The 14,267-nt window shown below is 33.7% G+C and overlaps 1 protein-coding gene across 2 annotated transcripts in view; it reads right to left on the reverse strand.

Annotated features, from left to right (window-relative positions):
* Nucleotides 1-14,267, reverse strand: part of TOP2B (topoisomerase (DNA) II beta 180kDa) — a 65,817-nt gene that overhangs the window by 1,717 nt on the left and 49,833 nt on the right. For both annotated transcript variants that reach the window (XM_012644552.1, XM_012644551.1), the window contains exons 27-34: nt 14,105-14,188; nt 11,720-11,914; nt 9,159-9,303; nt 8,766-8,927; nt 6,751-6,952; nt 5,340-5,419; nt 4,024-4,134; nt 1,339-1,464 (exon numbers count right to left, since the gene is read on the reverse strand). In XM_012644552.1, the coding sequence (XP_012500006.1) occupies nt 1,339-1,464; nt 4,024-4,134; nt 5,340-5,419; nt 6,751-6,952; nt 8,766-8,927; nt 9,159-9,303; nt 11,720-11,914; nt 14,105-14,188 (1,105 nt within the window). The remainder of the gene's footprint in view (nt 1-1,338; nt 1,465-4,023; nt 4,135-5,339; nt 5,420-6,750; nt 6,953-8,765; nt 8,928-9,158; nt 9,304-11,719; nt 11,915-14,104; nt 14,189-14,267) is intronic.

A 14,267-nucleotide genomic window follows, 5' to 3' on the forward strand; every position in this document is an offset into this window, starting at 1 on the left:
AATGTACTGACCAAGGCTCTGATACATAAAAGAGAATATCTGCATTTTGCTATGAGGTCCTTAAGCATGAAAAGGAAATCTCTTAAGAGTGCTTCTTAAAATTTTTTTTCTAGTAAATATAATTTCTAATTTGTCATTGGCCAATACTTTTAAAAATATAATAAAACACAAATTACTTTAAAAATTAATTACATGCTTTTTTATGATAAAGGTTTAAATTCTTACTCTCAATTCCAGTTATCACAGACTAGTAACAACCAACTGCAGATCACACTTTCAGTAGCACAGTCCTAGAATAACTACCCAGTATTAATCATAAAATAATCTGTCAAATCCATATTCCTTCTCAGACTTAGACTTACCACATGCAGCATATTTTATCTATCTGACCTCTTATTCTCATCACTGGAGAAAGGAGGGAAAAAGGTAATATTTAAGTGGGGGATAGATGTTCTCCATCCCACAATGATGCCCATGAAAGAGAAAATGGAACTAAATTGCAATTCTTAATCTTAAAAAATTTTTTGAGACCTATGACCTACTAGATTGCACAAGTAAGAAAAGAGCCTAAATTATCTCGGGGCGTCATTTGATCAAATGAATCAATAAAATAACATTTCTGAATTTTTTATTAAGGTTTCAAACCATGCATACCTTAAGTATTGACCTCCCCAGTCACTTTCATTCTTTTCCTCCCTCCTGTTCTCCCTGTTTCCCTGCAGGTCTATAGCTCCTTAACCAGCTACCCTTTTAAGAAGTAAAATAAACACTGATGAAAATATCCTTCAGTTGAGTAAAAGGGCTGAGCAGCTGCACTCAGAGGATATCATGTCTTACATATTAATACATATTTTACAAAGCAACTTTAAGGGCTTTGCAGATTCTGGAGACAAAGAGGGCACGCCAGAGAGAAGAACTGGTGCTGTTGCCTTGCGTGGCCTTAAGTGCAGCTATTTCATTTCCTAGATGAACAAAAAGTTCTGGTCTAAGAGTCTGAGATCTAGCCTACTCCAGTAAGTGTCACACTTTAGTTAGTATAGAGTCCAAATCTGCCTTTTTAATAAGTTCCAGTGATTCAGCTGCAGGGGGTCTATGAACCATTCTTAGGTATTCTTACTTAATCTCTTGGAGTCTAATTTGTAAAACAAAGTGACAGGAACAAATTGTTACACTTCACATGAACCCTAACACAGCACTGACTCTGAAACACTGCTTATTGAGGGGTGAAGCAACTTAAAATAAAAAAGGCACCCACCTCTCTAAATTCAATGAAACAGAAGAAACTAAATCTTTTCCACCCAGCATATGTTTAAAGGGTTATACAAAGATAATCCTCACCTTTTGGCGCTGTAGTCTTCTTTGGAATGCCAAATTCTGAATCTGAGTCAGAGTTTACAGTCTCTACGATTTTCTTCTGTTTGGGGGCTCTCTTAGGCTTAGACGCTGTATCTGAAGATGGTTTTCCTATTAAGCAAATTTCCATTTCATAGGTCAATGTAATATACTTACCAACAAACCAAGCTGAAGTAAGTCCTATAACAATGAAATTTCTTACTGCTGCTAAGAAATTGAGTAGCCTTAAATAATGAAATGGTTTCTTTCTGCTTGGTGCCAGTATAAAGGCAAACAATTTCTCAGAGATGACAAAATGCTTTTTATTTAATTATGTATAATTTGCTTTTAGATAATTCAACTGAGATATTTTAAGCAAGGGCCATTAAAATGATTTAACCAATAACTTTTAAATATAGTATAGTTAAGACAAAAAAGTAGCATATTTGATATGTTAATTATAACCCAAGTATAACCACATGATAAATTCTACTTTTAAAATGTTTTAGAGGGGGGGAAAAACTGTTTTATGGGATCCTCAAATACAATAAATAGAAACCAACTCACTTCCATTCAAAAGCTAAAATCCGGACTTAGCATTTTTATGTGGAAAGAAATATGAAAATCTTAAATAATTAGACAGCAGACATGAGGCCTTTGCTGTCTTGACTTTGCTTTTAAAAATAGACCTTGTTTTATAGCTTCATCTGCAATTCTATGTGAAAACTGATCATTTTTTACTTGTGTAATTAATAAAACCTAATTTGGAAGAAAATGTACTGAATGAATCTAAATTAACTGCAGACTTTCCTATTAAAAAACCCATGCTGATTCTATGGAAACTGTATTCCCAGTCTCAATTTGAGATGCTAGAGATAATGCCCCTCATTAACCAACAGGAGGAGGAGCCCTAGCTCTTTATGGCAATGGCATCCACAGATTTTGTGGCTTTCCCTGCTCTGAGTCTACATGACTAAATCTACCATAAGAGCCATACGGCAGCTCCTAGCAAGAATACAGACAAACTGGGTGTTCCAGGAACCGCTATTTTTCTTTGACAGTTTCCATGCCTGGAGTAAGGTGACATTTTCAACTCTACCAGACAATCCTACAGAGGGACATGATGTATCCTCTCCTTGAAATGATATTTTATGGAAACTGTATTTTGGGGAGAGGCTAGAGGAAGGCTAAGGACTTACTGGGCTCCCTGAGATCACACCACATACGCATTTATTCAACTAAGGCCAGTTAGGCTACTGGAGAAACATGCAAACAGAAGCAGTGGCATGATATCCTAGCCTTTTAGTTAATGCTTCAGCTAAACTCTTAAATCATTAAGTTAAATATGGGTGAATAACTTGATGAAGGAAACAGGATGATGTTTCAAGAAGTGACATGGTTCCCAAGTTTTCAGGATGTTTATAAGATGCTCTTATAAAAATGATTTTTTTAAAAAAGGATGCTTTGTGATTTTTTTTAAAAAAAAGGGGGAGAGGGGATTATAGAGTCTGTCTGAGTTTGGGATCCCCAGAAGCAGACTCTGCCTGATCCTAAGACAAGGATTGAAGTACAAGTATTTATTGACAAGGTAAATAAAAGGGAGTACAAAAATAAAACAATGAAGAGAGGGTAGCCAATAACAGGTAAGTTATCAAGCCAATCATCACTCTGGGAGCTTAGTCCTGTGGGAAATTTTTGGGAGCCAGTATAAAACACACATCCCACAGTCAGCTCACCTGAGAAGTAAGGACACTGAGATATTTATAGACCAACTTTCTCCAATCACTGGATAAGGGTAGCTGGGGGCAAGGGAGCGTTAATATTCCAGCAAGTGGCAAACAGAAAGTCTTCAAGCAAAGAAATGTAGATGCTGGATGAAGTGCAATGAAGGGGTAAAGGCAATGGGGCATGGATAGTCATCCAGTGTGTTGGCTAGAAAGACTCCTGTAGCCAACCAATTTTTCATTATAGTCTTAGTGCATTTAAAGTAGGATTTTTTAAAATTGTTTTTCTGCCACATTCAATACATGTGTGTCTGTAATGATGCTGTCCATTGTGGATTTTTAAGATCTTTGAGGGAACAGTCCATATTGTTTATTTACTTGCTGTCTTATATAGCACCCATCTCAGAAGTGTTTTTTTTTTTTTTTTTTAAGTATTATCTTTCAAACACAAAGCACTAACACTGATCTCCTTCAAAAAGACCAAGGTATATATCTTGCTACTAGTAACAGATTCATAAATCAACTCAAAGTGCTTCATAGACAATCTAAGGCTATGGAAAAGAAAGAAGCTACATGACTCACAAAGAAAAAGAAGACCTCAACTGAACTGACCACTCCCTCCACATAAGGAGTTGAGGTATGATCAACATAGATAACAGAATCCAACTACTAAGAAGAAAAAATCTTAAAGCTACTTTATAACCTAACAAGCATAAGGGAGCTTTAATAGAAAGCTATCTTTAGATATCAATGCATGGGATTATTTTATAAATACAACAGCTTTAAAATGAAGTCATACAGATGTGGTTAGAAAACCAGAGGAATTCTCCCTATACACATTTATACTTTATAACTGTTTTACAGTGAAGTCCCTAGTGCAAATAGTTTCAGATTATATTGAAATTCCTTTTACATCAACTATCTCTACATATTTTATGCAATGCTTAACATAGTTGTAAGTACATACCCTTTTTAGCAGCTACTGTTTTACTTGGAATTTTATCTGTTTGTTTCAGACCAAATGATGGTGAAAAAACCGAAGCAGAATCTTCTTCATTACTGTCGAATTTAGCCGAATCTAAAAATTGCAAAACTTTTTTTTAGTAAAGAGATTCTATAAAGATCTCTCAGTAAACTTTGAGTTAACTGATGCCTTCTCTTTAGCCAGGTAATTGATGTTATAAGTTTCTATTTCGTGATCATATAATCCACAATATACAAATAGCTGAAAATAAACTATATCAATGTCATACCTCAAAAATGTTAATAACTCTGTTGCAAAATATACAAATGCATAGAGTAGTGAAATTAAAAGCTAATTATTTAAAATATAATTGGCCAATTCAAAAATACATACTGATGATTTCTTAACATGAGATATGAAAAAGTTCCACTGTGATTATTTCAGTATCTATAGAAATATTATTAACCATTTTAGGAAGATCAGCAATAATGTTCAAATTTAAAAGAGTAATAAGTATTCATATTTTTAAATCAATAAATCATTCGAAGGTAAATTTAAAAAGGTATGCAAGCTTACCGCCAGTTTACTTTTGCATTCAAATTAATCAATCAATTAATTCTTCCCTCCCTCAAACCACACCAGAACCTTTCAGAATAGCTACTTGGATGTAAGTAAATATTTTTATATAACTGTTTTGATATGCTTTCAAAAATAAATATCTATCTATATATATGTACGACATGGACCAAATCTAGGTATGTCTGTATGTATGGATGTGTGTATTAAAAAATAAGTGACAGTAAATCAATTAAGTGACCTTAAAAATTCCATACAAAAAAAAAAAAGGGAATAAAAAAAGAATACTCTGATTAAATTTCCTATGAAGGTTTTGGTCTCTCAAGTACTAGGATTTAGTAAAACAAGTGTGCACCTACCTATATTGGTACCCACACCTTTAGAAAACTGTCATATATACATTCACATTGCCATTAAAATCAAATTTCAATCTTTCAAAATGTTTTTTTGCATGTCTTTTCTCTCATTAAAACATTACATACACACATACATACTGCATATATACACAAGTTTGCACCTGCCTGTCTACCTAAATGCTTCCATAATGCATATTTTCACCAGTTAGGAGTCACCTTAGAAAAAGTAAATAAACCTATTATCTTAAGCAAAATGTAAAAAGGTAAATTTTCTAGTTATGAAACATTCTTAAATTAAATCATGACCTAATGATTTACTGTTTGTTCTCTACCACTAAAAGAGCAAAAATACAATAAGTAACCAATGAAGAGACTAAATGAGCATACCATCTTCTGACTTCTGAGAATATGAAGGAAATGAGAAGAGATTTCCAAAATCCTGACTTTTTTTGTCATGTGAAGATTTTCTATTAGAGAGAAAATAAACATCACAAAGAGGATATAATTTAAATAGCTGATTTCAACTCTGATAAGTTACATATAGTATGCACTGCAGGAATATAATCATAGAACAAAACTCTAGTTCTCTCATTTCTTTCTCTGTTAAACATAAGGCAAGCAAAGTTCTTTTCTCTCTTACGTGCACAAGTATGCACACATATACACAAACTATGTGTACACATATATACGCTCACGGATACCAAATGATGTAACATGAAAAAAAAAAAACAATGGAAACTAAGCAATGGTCTAAAGTTATACAAAATACCATTAAAATCAAATTCTATGATTGATAGAAATAATCATTCCATAATTTAATATCAGCAAATTATGGGCAAAAACCCAAGGAGAAAGATAGAATCCCCATCATAGCAGGCAACAATCCTATTTCTGATCCTAGACTACAGGTGGGCAGTTAATTCAGGATCTGGGCAAGGCCAGTTGTAATAAGTGAGAAAATATTTCTTTAAAAAATCTGAGGGGCTGGGCGTGGTGGCTCACACCTCTAATCCTAGCACCTTAGGAGGCCAAGGCGGGAAGACTGCTTGAGGCCAGGAATTCAAGACCAGCCTGAGCAATAGCGAGACCCCATCTCTACAAAAATTAGAAAAATTAGCTGGGTGTGGTGGCACATGCCTGTAAGTCCCAGCTATTCAGGAGGCTGAGGCAGGATGATTGCTTGAGCCCAGGAGTTTGAGGTTGCAGTGAGCTATGATGATGCCACCGCACTCTAGCCCAGGCAGCAGAGTGAGAACTTGTCTCAAAAAAGAAAAAAAAGAAAAAAAAATTGAAATAGTTCATAGACCTCACACCTCATGTTAGTATTTACACTCAGCAAAAGCAAGAAAAACCAATCAAGGCCAAATCTAGGGAAGAAACATAAACCTGTCAATTCTAAAGATTTGGTAACTTTTCTCAAAACCAAGTATTATCCAACTGTATCCCACGGACCTGCTGTCTATTTTAGTAAAAAATGTTTAATTGGAACATAGCTACACTCATTTATTTACCTACTGTTTATGACTGCTTTCTTACCAGAATGGCAGCACTGAGTAAGCTGTGACAGAAACCGTATGGCCTATAAAATCTAAAATACTTACTATCAAGCCCTTTATGGAAAAAATTTCCCAATTCCTCCTCTAAACTACAGCAATAGCTAAAGAAACAGCTGCAATATTAACAAGATTTATTCCTTCATGAGAAAGACCTTATCTAGAATGATAACAATTTCTTAGAGAGAGCTCACTGTATTTGGTAGATGTCTGCAACAACTAATTGTACCATATTCATTGCTTACTCTGGAGTAGCTTTTGATTTGCCTGGTGAAAACGTATATTCATCTTTATCTAAGCCATCTGAAGGAACAAATTCATCTTCCCCATCATTTGTTATAGGAGATGCTTTAACTTTCAATTCCTCTAAATCATTATTGTCGTCATCATCATCAGCATCATCATCCTCTTCTTCTGAGAAATCAAATGTGTACTTAGGTCTTTCAGCTGGGAGAAAAATAAAAATGAATATTAAATCTTAGCTTTATCCACATGAAATATTATTACTGATAATACATTTGAAAAATATTCCAGCAATCTCTAAAACTACATTAAAAAGAGACAAGCATTTATAAAACAAAAACCAACAACTTTGGCTTTAGTTATTTGATAGTGTTAATATCTGTCTTACATTTTCCAGGAGGCTATGAGGTAAAGGTGCATATGTTAGGAGAGCATAAACTGATGGGACTGTTTGATTAGGATGTTGCTTGTAATCCTTAAATACTACTCAAACACGCGGAGGAAAGTAGTCAATGTGGCCATGTCTCCCATGGTCACTGTACAAATCCCCACCACCAACATAGGATTTTCAATTTCTACAATCACAAACAACAAATTGTACAGTTCTTTTAAAAGGGCTAGACTTTCTCTTAACCTCTTGGAAAAAACTTCTATCTTCTCTTCAGGGTTAGTTTTATTATAAAGTAACAAAGACAGTCAATTTTCAGATGAATGAGAAAAGATAGGAGACATAAGACTTCAATATATTAGCAAAATAATAATTTAACATAATGCGTAAAAAGGTACCAATTAATGGGAAAAGCATACTGGTATAATGCAAATAAGTTTTGTTATAATTTCTAGTATGTATTATGGAATAAAACTTAAAAATCGCTTGGATGCTATATAATTTTATGCATCCTTTTTTTTTTTTTTAATTTCTTTCTTTTTGGAGACAGGGTCTTACTCTGTTGCCCGGGTATGAGGGCAGTGATGTGATCCTAGCTCACTGCAGCCTCAAACTCTTGGGCTCAAGCGATCCTCTCCCACTTCAGCCTTCAGAGTGGCTGGGACTACAGGCGTGTACCACCATGCCTGACTAGTATTTTTCTATTTTTTGTAGAGATGGAGTCTCACTATGTTACACAGGCTGGTCTTGAACTCCTGACTCAAGTGATACTTCTGCCTCAGCCTTCCAAAGTGCTAGGTATGAGCCACCGTACCCAGACCACATCAGTTTAGACATATGAAAAAGCCTAAAAGTAGTTTTGAAGGATTTAATAAAGTAATTTTGATATAACTTAAATTACTCATGTTAAAGATTCACCTACACTATGCTACCTATGTATATTAGGAAAAAAAGTTCAATCACTTAGTGATTGGAGAACCAAAGAATTTAAGCCTGACATATAATTAAAAATGTATCTCCCAGAAGGTAACAACCATAATATTGTATCATTCATTTTAATAAATTAGGATTTAACAAAATTTCAGAAGAATCTAGAGAATAGGAAACTCATTAGATTTTAATTATTTGAATACTTTATGCTAATGAACATTCAGAAAGGATCAAATCACATGCTTAACAGCAATATATAATAGCAAAATGGGATTCTGTAGTCTAACCATACTACTGTAATTATCTAAAAGAGAAACACAGAATCAGTCTCTTAAAGTAGGAGGAAATTTTTCATGATAGGACAAAAAAACTACAAACCACTTCTATTAGATCCATCATTGCTGGCATACTACCAAGGTACAAAAGTATGTTTTTTACCAAACATCTTCAAACTATGGAAAAAACATAACCCAAACTTTATAATAAAAATCAGTAAGAACAGGTGATTCACTTTAGAGAAATTTATTTTATGTCCAACTTTGCCAGAAAAGACCATTCTATAAAAGCATTTTTTTCATCTTCATAACTTTCTGAAATAGTAATGGTTTAGTACTTTAGCAACATGGATACCATAACAATACCAACCTATAGGTCAAACTATAATATGCAATGAAATAAATACAAAATGTATCACAATACCAGCTGCTCTCCTAAGCAAAGAATCTCTTGGAATAACCACAGGTTCTGTTTCTTCCAAATCACTTTCTGACTTGGATTCATCATCTGACCAAGGATTCCGTTTTTTCACTTTCTTTGCAGCAGGTTTACCAGATGATGTAGGTGTTTTTCTCACCCTGGTACCTAAAAGCAGAGGAACAGCAACAAGGTATGTATCAATAGTTATACAAATGTCATAAATAAAACTGTTATAATGAAAAGTTCATTATAAAATAACAAGTGTTCATGAAAACAGAAAGCATTACTTCAACTACTAGAAAAAAGCACAATCAAAAGAATCTATTGATAGTAATATCCTATATATATTTTTTTTCTCACATCAAAACAAACAAAAAAACTATCGTAATTTCTCACCAGGCTCCTTTCTCTCCCTTTTGGGTTTGGGACCTTTACTTAGAGGAGCTGATGGGGTCAATGCCTCTTCTCCTGTACCTTCTACTGGTGTTCCACTGAATTCTTCATCAAATTCCACTTTTACTACTGTGGTATCAAGGTCACCCTACATATTAAAAAGAAAACCAAACCATGAGTAAAAATAAAAATTAACACCATATATTTTAGAGATACAGTTCCAGTCAGAAGATAATTTCAAGGAAAAAAAAAAAAAAAAGGGATTCTGTTGAGGTCATAACAGATGGCTTTGGACCATGTTTTACTTTATTTCATTTATCTATATCAAATAATATTGCTTATAACTCTAATTTTCTGGTATACTCAATAGGATGACAGCTACTTAGAAGAAACCATAAAAAAATAAGAAGGTAGCTTTTGATTATCAAAGGGATTTCCAGACCAATACCTAAGTATACTAAAAGGTACCTGCGAAATACGATCCTATAGCTTAAGAAGGCCTCTATATACTAGAAAAAAAAAAAATCTTCAAATTATTGAAAGAAAATAAGCAACAAATGCCATGCACTGCTAGGCACTATAAGGCAAAGTCCCTGACCCTATGACTATGAAAACCCCCCCCCCCCCCACACACACACAAGGACAAGTCATTACAATACAAATAACAAATATAGAGGGAGGTATAGCAGCAGTCCAAGGGGAAAAGTGAGCAACTCTGCTGCCTAAGGCAAGGTCAGAAAAGCTCCATGAAGAAGGGGTCTTTCTGACCGAGTCCTGAAGGAATCACAGTAAGTTTGTCAGGTAAGAAGGAGGGAAGAGCATTCCAGGTAGAAAGCACAGAAGCATGAAACATATTACATTTAAAGAATTAGGTCTTGAAACATATTATGTTTAAAGAATTAGGTCTCGAAACATAGGAAATGGTTTGACACGATTCAAGGAAAGGTGAGAAGAAACAGTAGCCAGGAGTAGAAACACAGGAAGGCATACAGGTGCTGAATCACTATATAACAAAAGTATGTGTGTAGTCAGTTGGGAGTCACTGAAGGTTTTTAAGCATTTGTGTAATAATCAGACTTACTTTTTAGAATTATCATTCTGGTAATAAAAGAACTTAAAAGGAATTAAGTGGAGAAAGGTAGAAATCATGATTAAATGACTATAAACGGGGGGACTAGTTGAGAGGACCACTTTAAGTATCTCAGAGAAAACTTATGCAATTCTAAGGCAGTGCCAGTAGGGATTAAGATACAGGGGTGGATTCTGGAATGCCTCAGTAGGTAGTCAATATGATTTAGTTACTGATTGAGTGTGAAAATTCCCAGGTTTTTGGCTTATGCCAGTGATGGCTGATAGTGTCATTAACTGAGACAAGGCATAGAGTAGGTTTTGAAGTCAGGATAATGGGTCCAGTTTCAGACATGCCGAGTGAGTTTGAGGGGCTCTGGGCACTCAGGTGGCTCTATGAGCCTGGCATGTCCTCCTGAAAACATCATAACTTAGGGACATAGATTTAGGAGTCATAGATTTAGTTGTGAGTGGAATAAGCTCCGGCCATAGCTGAGGTTACTCAAGGAGACTACGTAAAGCGGAGAAAAGAGTACTGAGAACTGAACCTGACAACCACCACCTGAAAAGGAGAGAAGCCATTTTCCTAAGGAGACAGGTAAGCATACATGGGTAAATGAACCTGTGTGCGATGGGGAACCAGGTAAGAGAAAAGTAGTGTAGACCTCAGTTTATCAGAATCGTAGAAGAAAGTGCCTGCTCTGGTGTCAAAATGCTCCTATGCGTCAGACATTAGCTCTGTAAACAGAACTCTCCAATCTCTTATTCTGGCTCTTAGGTTCATTTCCTAAGCTCTGAATCGACTGAGCCTATATTCCCAACTACCTATTGGACTTATCTATGTATATATTCCCTGAATTCTAAAATCAACCTGTTTAGAAATATTAGCATCTCTCTTTATGATCATCATGCATCTTGCTTCCTCATCTCTGGACATTTTTTCTGACGTTTCCTTCTTCTGGCTAACTCTGGCCCATCCAGCTCAAGGCTAGGTCAGTGTCATATTTCTAAAACTCTTCAATAGCACCCATCAGTGCCAATGACATAGAATGTGCTTAGTAATTGTTTAACTCAGGGCAAAAACACATAAATAAACAATAAAAGATGACAGCTTACTTTGTAAGCCAGACTCTCTTCTACTATAAGACTTCCTTAATTGATCATGATATAGAAGTTTATATTTTAAAGTTGATATACTCATTATTTTTCTATTTTGGGGCCCAAGGTTTTAATATAGAAGGCTGCTCAGTGGAGTGTTTCTATCTCTTATTTTAAAAACTACATTAAATAGCTCTTTACATATACATGATCTTTCACCAATGTTTTCCTTCTATGAATCAGTTACTATCATATTACAACTGAAATATATTAGAAACAAAATGAAGCATAATTTAAGTACACAGTAAAATTTATATAAATTTCATATATTCATATATACGTACATGCATTATTGAGGTATAGTCTACTAATGAACTAAAACAAGAGATGTGTCATACCTTCTTCCTCTTCAGCAACTTTTTGCTGGCATCTGCCTTCATAGCGGTAATTTCAGGAATTATTCTTCTCCCATAAGGTGAGGGCATTGTCTCTTCCAGTTGAAGTTTCTTCACCTTAGGCTTGCCAACTTTACCTTTTATTGCTTTTCCTGACATTCCAGCCAGAATATCTTCTTGTTCTTGTGCTTCAACTTTCTGAAGTATAATTATAAGGGGTGAGGGGGGCCATAAACAACTTTTTAGAAAAGATGATCACTACTTCATGAGTAATTGAAACAAATTTTATTCACTCACTAAGGAATAAAGCTTTCTTTTTAACTAATCTAATCCAAAATAAAGTAATGGAAAAAACAAAGGATTTTAAGTCAGAAAACCTAGGTTGTAATCCTAATTCATGTATCTAGCTTCTCATTTGTAATACAAGAGGGTAACAGTGACTAAATGACCTAAATAGTCCCTTCCAATTCTAGGATCCCATGATGCATAATGGAATCAAGACCTCTGATGAACTAGTATCATCAGAATCCTAGCAAATCATACACAAAGGCAGTTTTATTAACAAGTATGAAGCTATTCTTTTCTACTGCTTTAGCCATAATAAAAAAATATGAAAAAACTGGTTCATAAATTAAACTTAGGAGGGTAACAATAAATGATATAATCACGATTAATGTCATAGAGTCTGCATTTTCCAAAACTATTCCTTCAAATAATTAGCAGGCTTTGAATGGTCCCAGAGAAAATGACATCTCTTAAAAGATTTTTAAAAGATCTTTGTAGCATAATAGTGTAATAAAAATAACATAAGATTTAAAATCAGACCTGGATTTCAATTGCACTTCCCACTTACTAGTTATGTATCCTTGGGAAACAACAGATAATTTATAGAGTACCTATCATGTGCTGGCATTTAAAAATCCCGTGATACCCACTTTATGGATGAGGAAACTAGATCTCTGAGAAAATGAGTAATTGCTCTAAACCACAATGATGTAATTCCTCTCTAGGTAAGTTATTTAACCTCTCTAAGCTTCAGGATGCTTATCTGTGTAACAAGTTAATAATAACTTCTTTCATGGAGGGGGGTGGTGGTCACTCTGGGTATTACATAGAATGTAGTGCTGCCATATGACAGATATTCAATTAATGGTATCATTAAACTTGAAATGATACAGAAAAACATGAAATTTAAATGTAAAGATTTTAAGATGTTTTTTAAAAAGACTATAGTCAGAATTTAAAATTAACTGATTGGACCTACTTTGATAATTATCAAATAATAAAATAAAATGATAAATTAAAAGTGAAAAGAATATTTTTCACTAGGATTGTTTTGAATGATGACTTTTCAATAGTGAGGATATTTATAGGCATAATAAAAAGTTTCCTATGCTTCACTATATTAGTGATCAAACTTAAAGCAATATTAAAATATCATTAGTATTGATCAGGACTAATTTTCCTTTTAATATATGCTTGCTTTGTTTTTAATGAATTTTTTTTAATGAATAATATCAGCCAGCAGAAAAAATGCACCTCAAATTTTTTAAAAATCTATTTAATGAGCAATAAAAGAAAAGCATAAATCAAGAAAGACTGACATTGTGGCACCTGAATGATCATTCAGTGCTATTTAGAACAATATTAAAAAATTACAGAAATTCTTCTAGACAACTAATACACCATACTGTTCTTAAGAGTCCTAATACTGATTTAGGCCACGAAAATAAAACTAGAGCATGTGGACAAAAATCAATGAAAGAACTAAAAAACAAAAGTGATATCATATAAATAATAAGAAATGATAGTTTACCTTTCGTTACTCAAAATCAGATGTTCATACTGGTACCATTAATTTACTTCTAATATTTTCAGTGGGCAATTTAAGAAAAAGTTTACATTTCATACTTTTTCTCTACATTTTTTTCTTTTTAAAATTGTAATTCTACTTGGAGAAAACTAGGTTATAATATAAAAATATGGAAATTTCTCTGTTATAAATCTAAAGAGACTATCATTCTACTCCTAAAATCAAAGTACTTATATTAAATTATATACACATATTGGTCTTACCTCCTTGCAAAAAAATAAATAAATAAACTGAATCAATTAGCCAGTTTCAGTCACCTAAGAAATTTTAACTAACAGAAAGTAGTAGGATTTAATGTATTCTAAATTTCAACTCCATAGCATTTACATTCATCCACACCAGAAATAACTTTTCTTTGTAACTTCATATAAATAGAAACTTAACTCTAACTCAGCATGTAAACACATTAAACCCTCACAGAGCTGAAGAAAACTCTAAGATAATTTAAAAACATTTTGATTCTTGTTTCATAAACATTATTTTTCCAAACAGACTTTAATAAAGACTTAACCTACCTCCAGTTCTTCTACAAATGCTGCTAAATCTTCTTTCCAAAGATCTGAAGGAGATTTTCTTTTAAGATCATTCACCTCTCGCCCCTATAATAAAAAAGTAGTACAGTTTAAATATTCAATAGTTTTTAAATGTATAAAGGGTAAATAAAAATACTTTTGGAAA

Source organism: Propithecus coquereli, unplaced genomic scaffold (assembly GCF_000956105.1).
Source record: "Propithecus coquereli isolate 6110/MARCELLA unplaced genomic scaffold, Pcoq_1.0 Scaffold214, whole genome shotgun sequence".
NCBI classification, from domain to species: domain Eukaryota; kingdom Metazoa; phylum Chordata; class Mammalia; order Primates; family Indriidae; genus Propithecus; species Propithecus coquereli.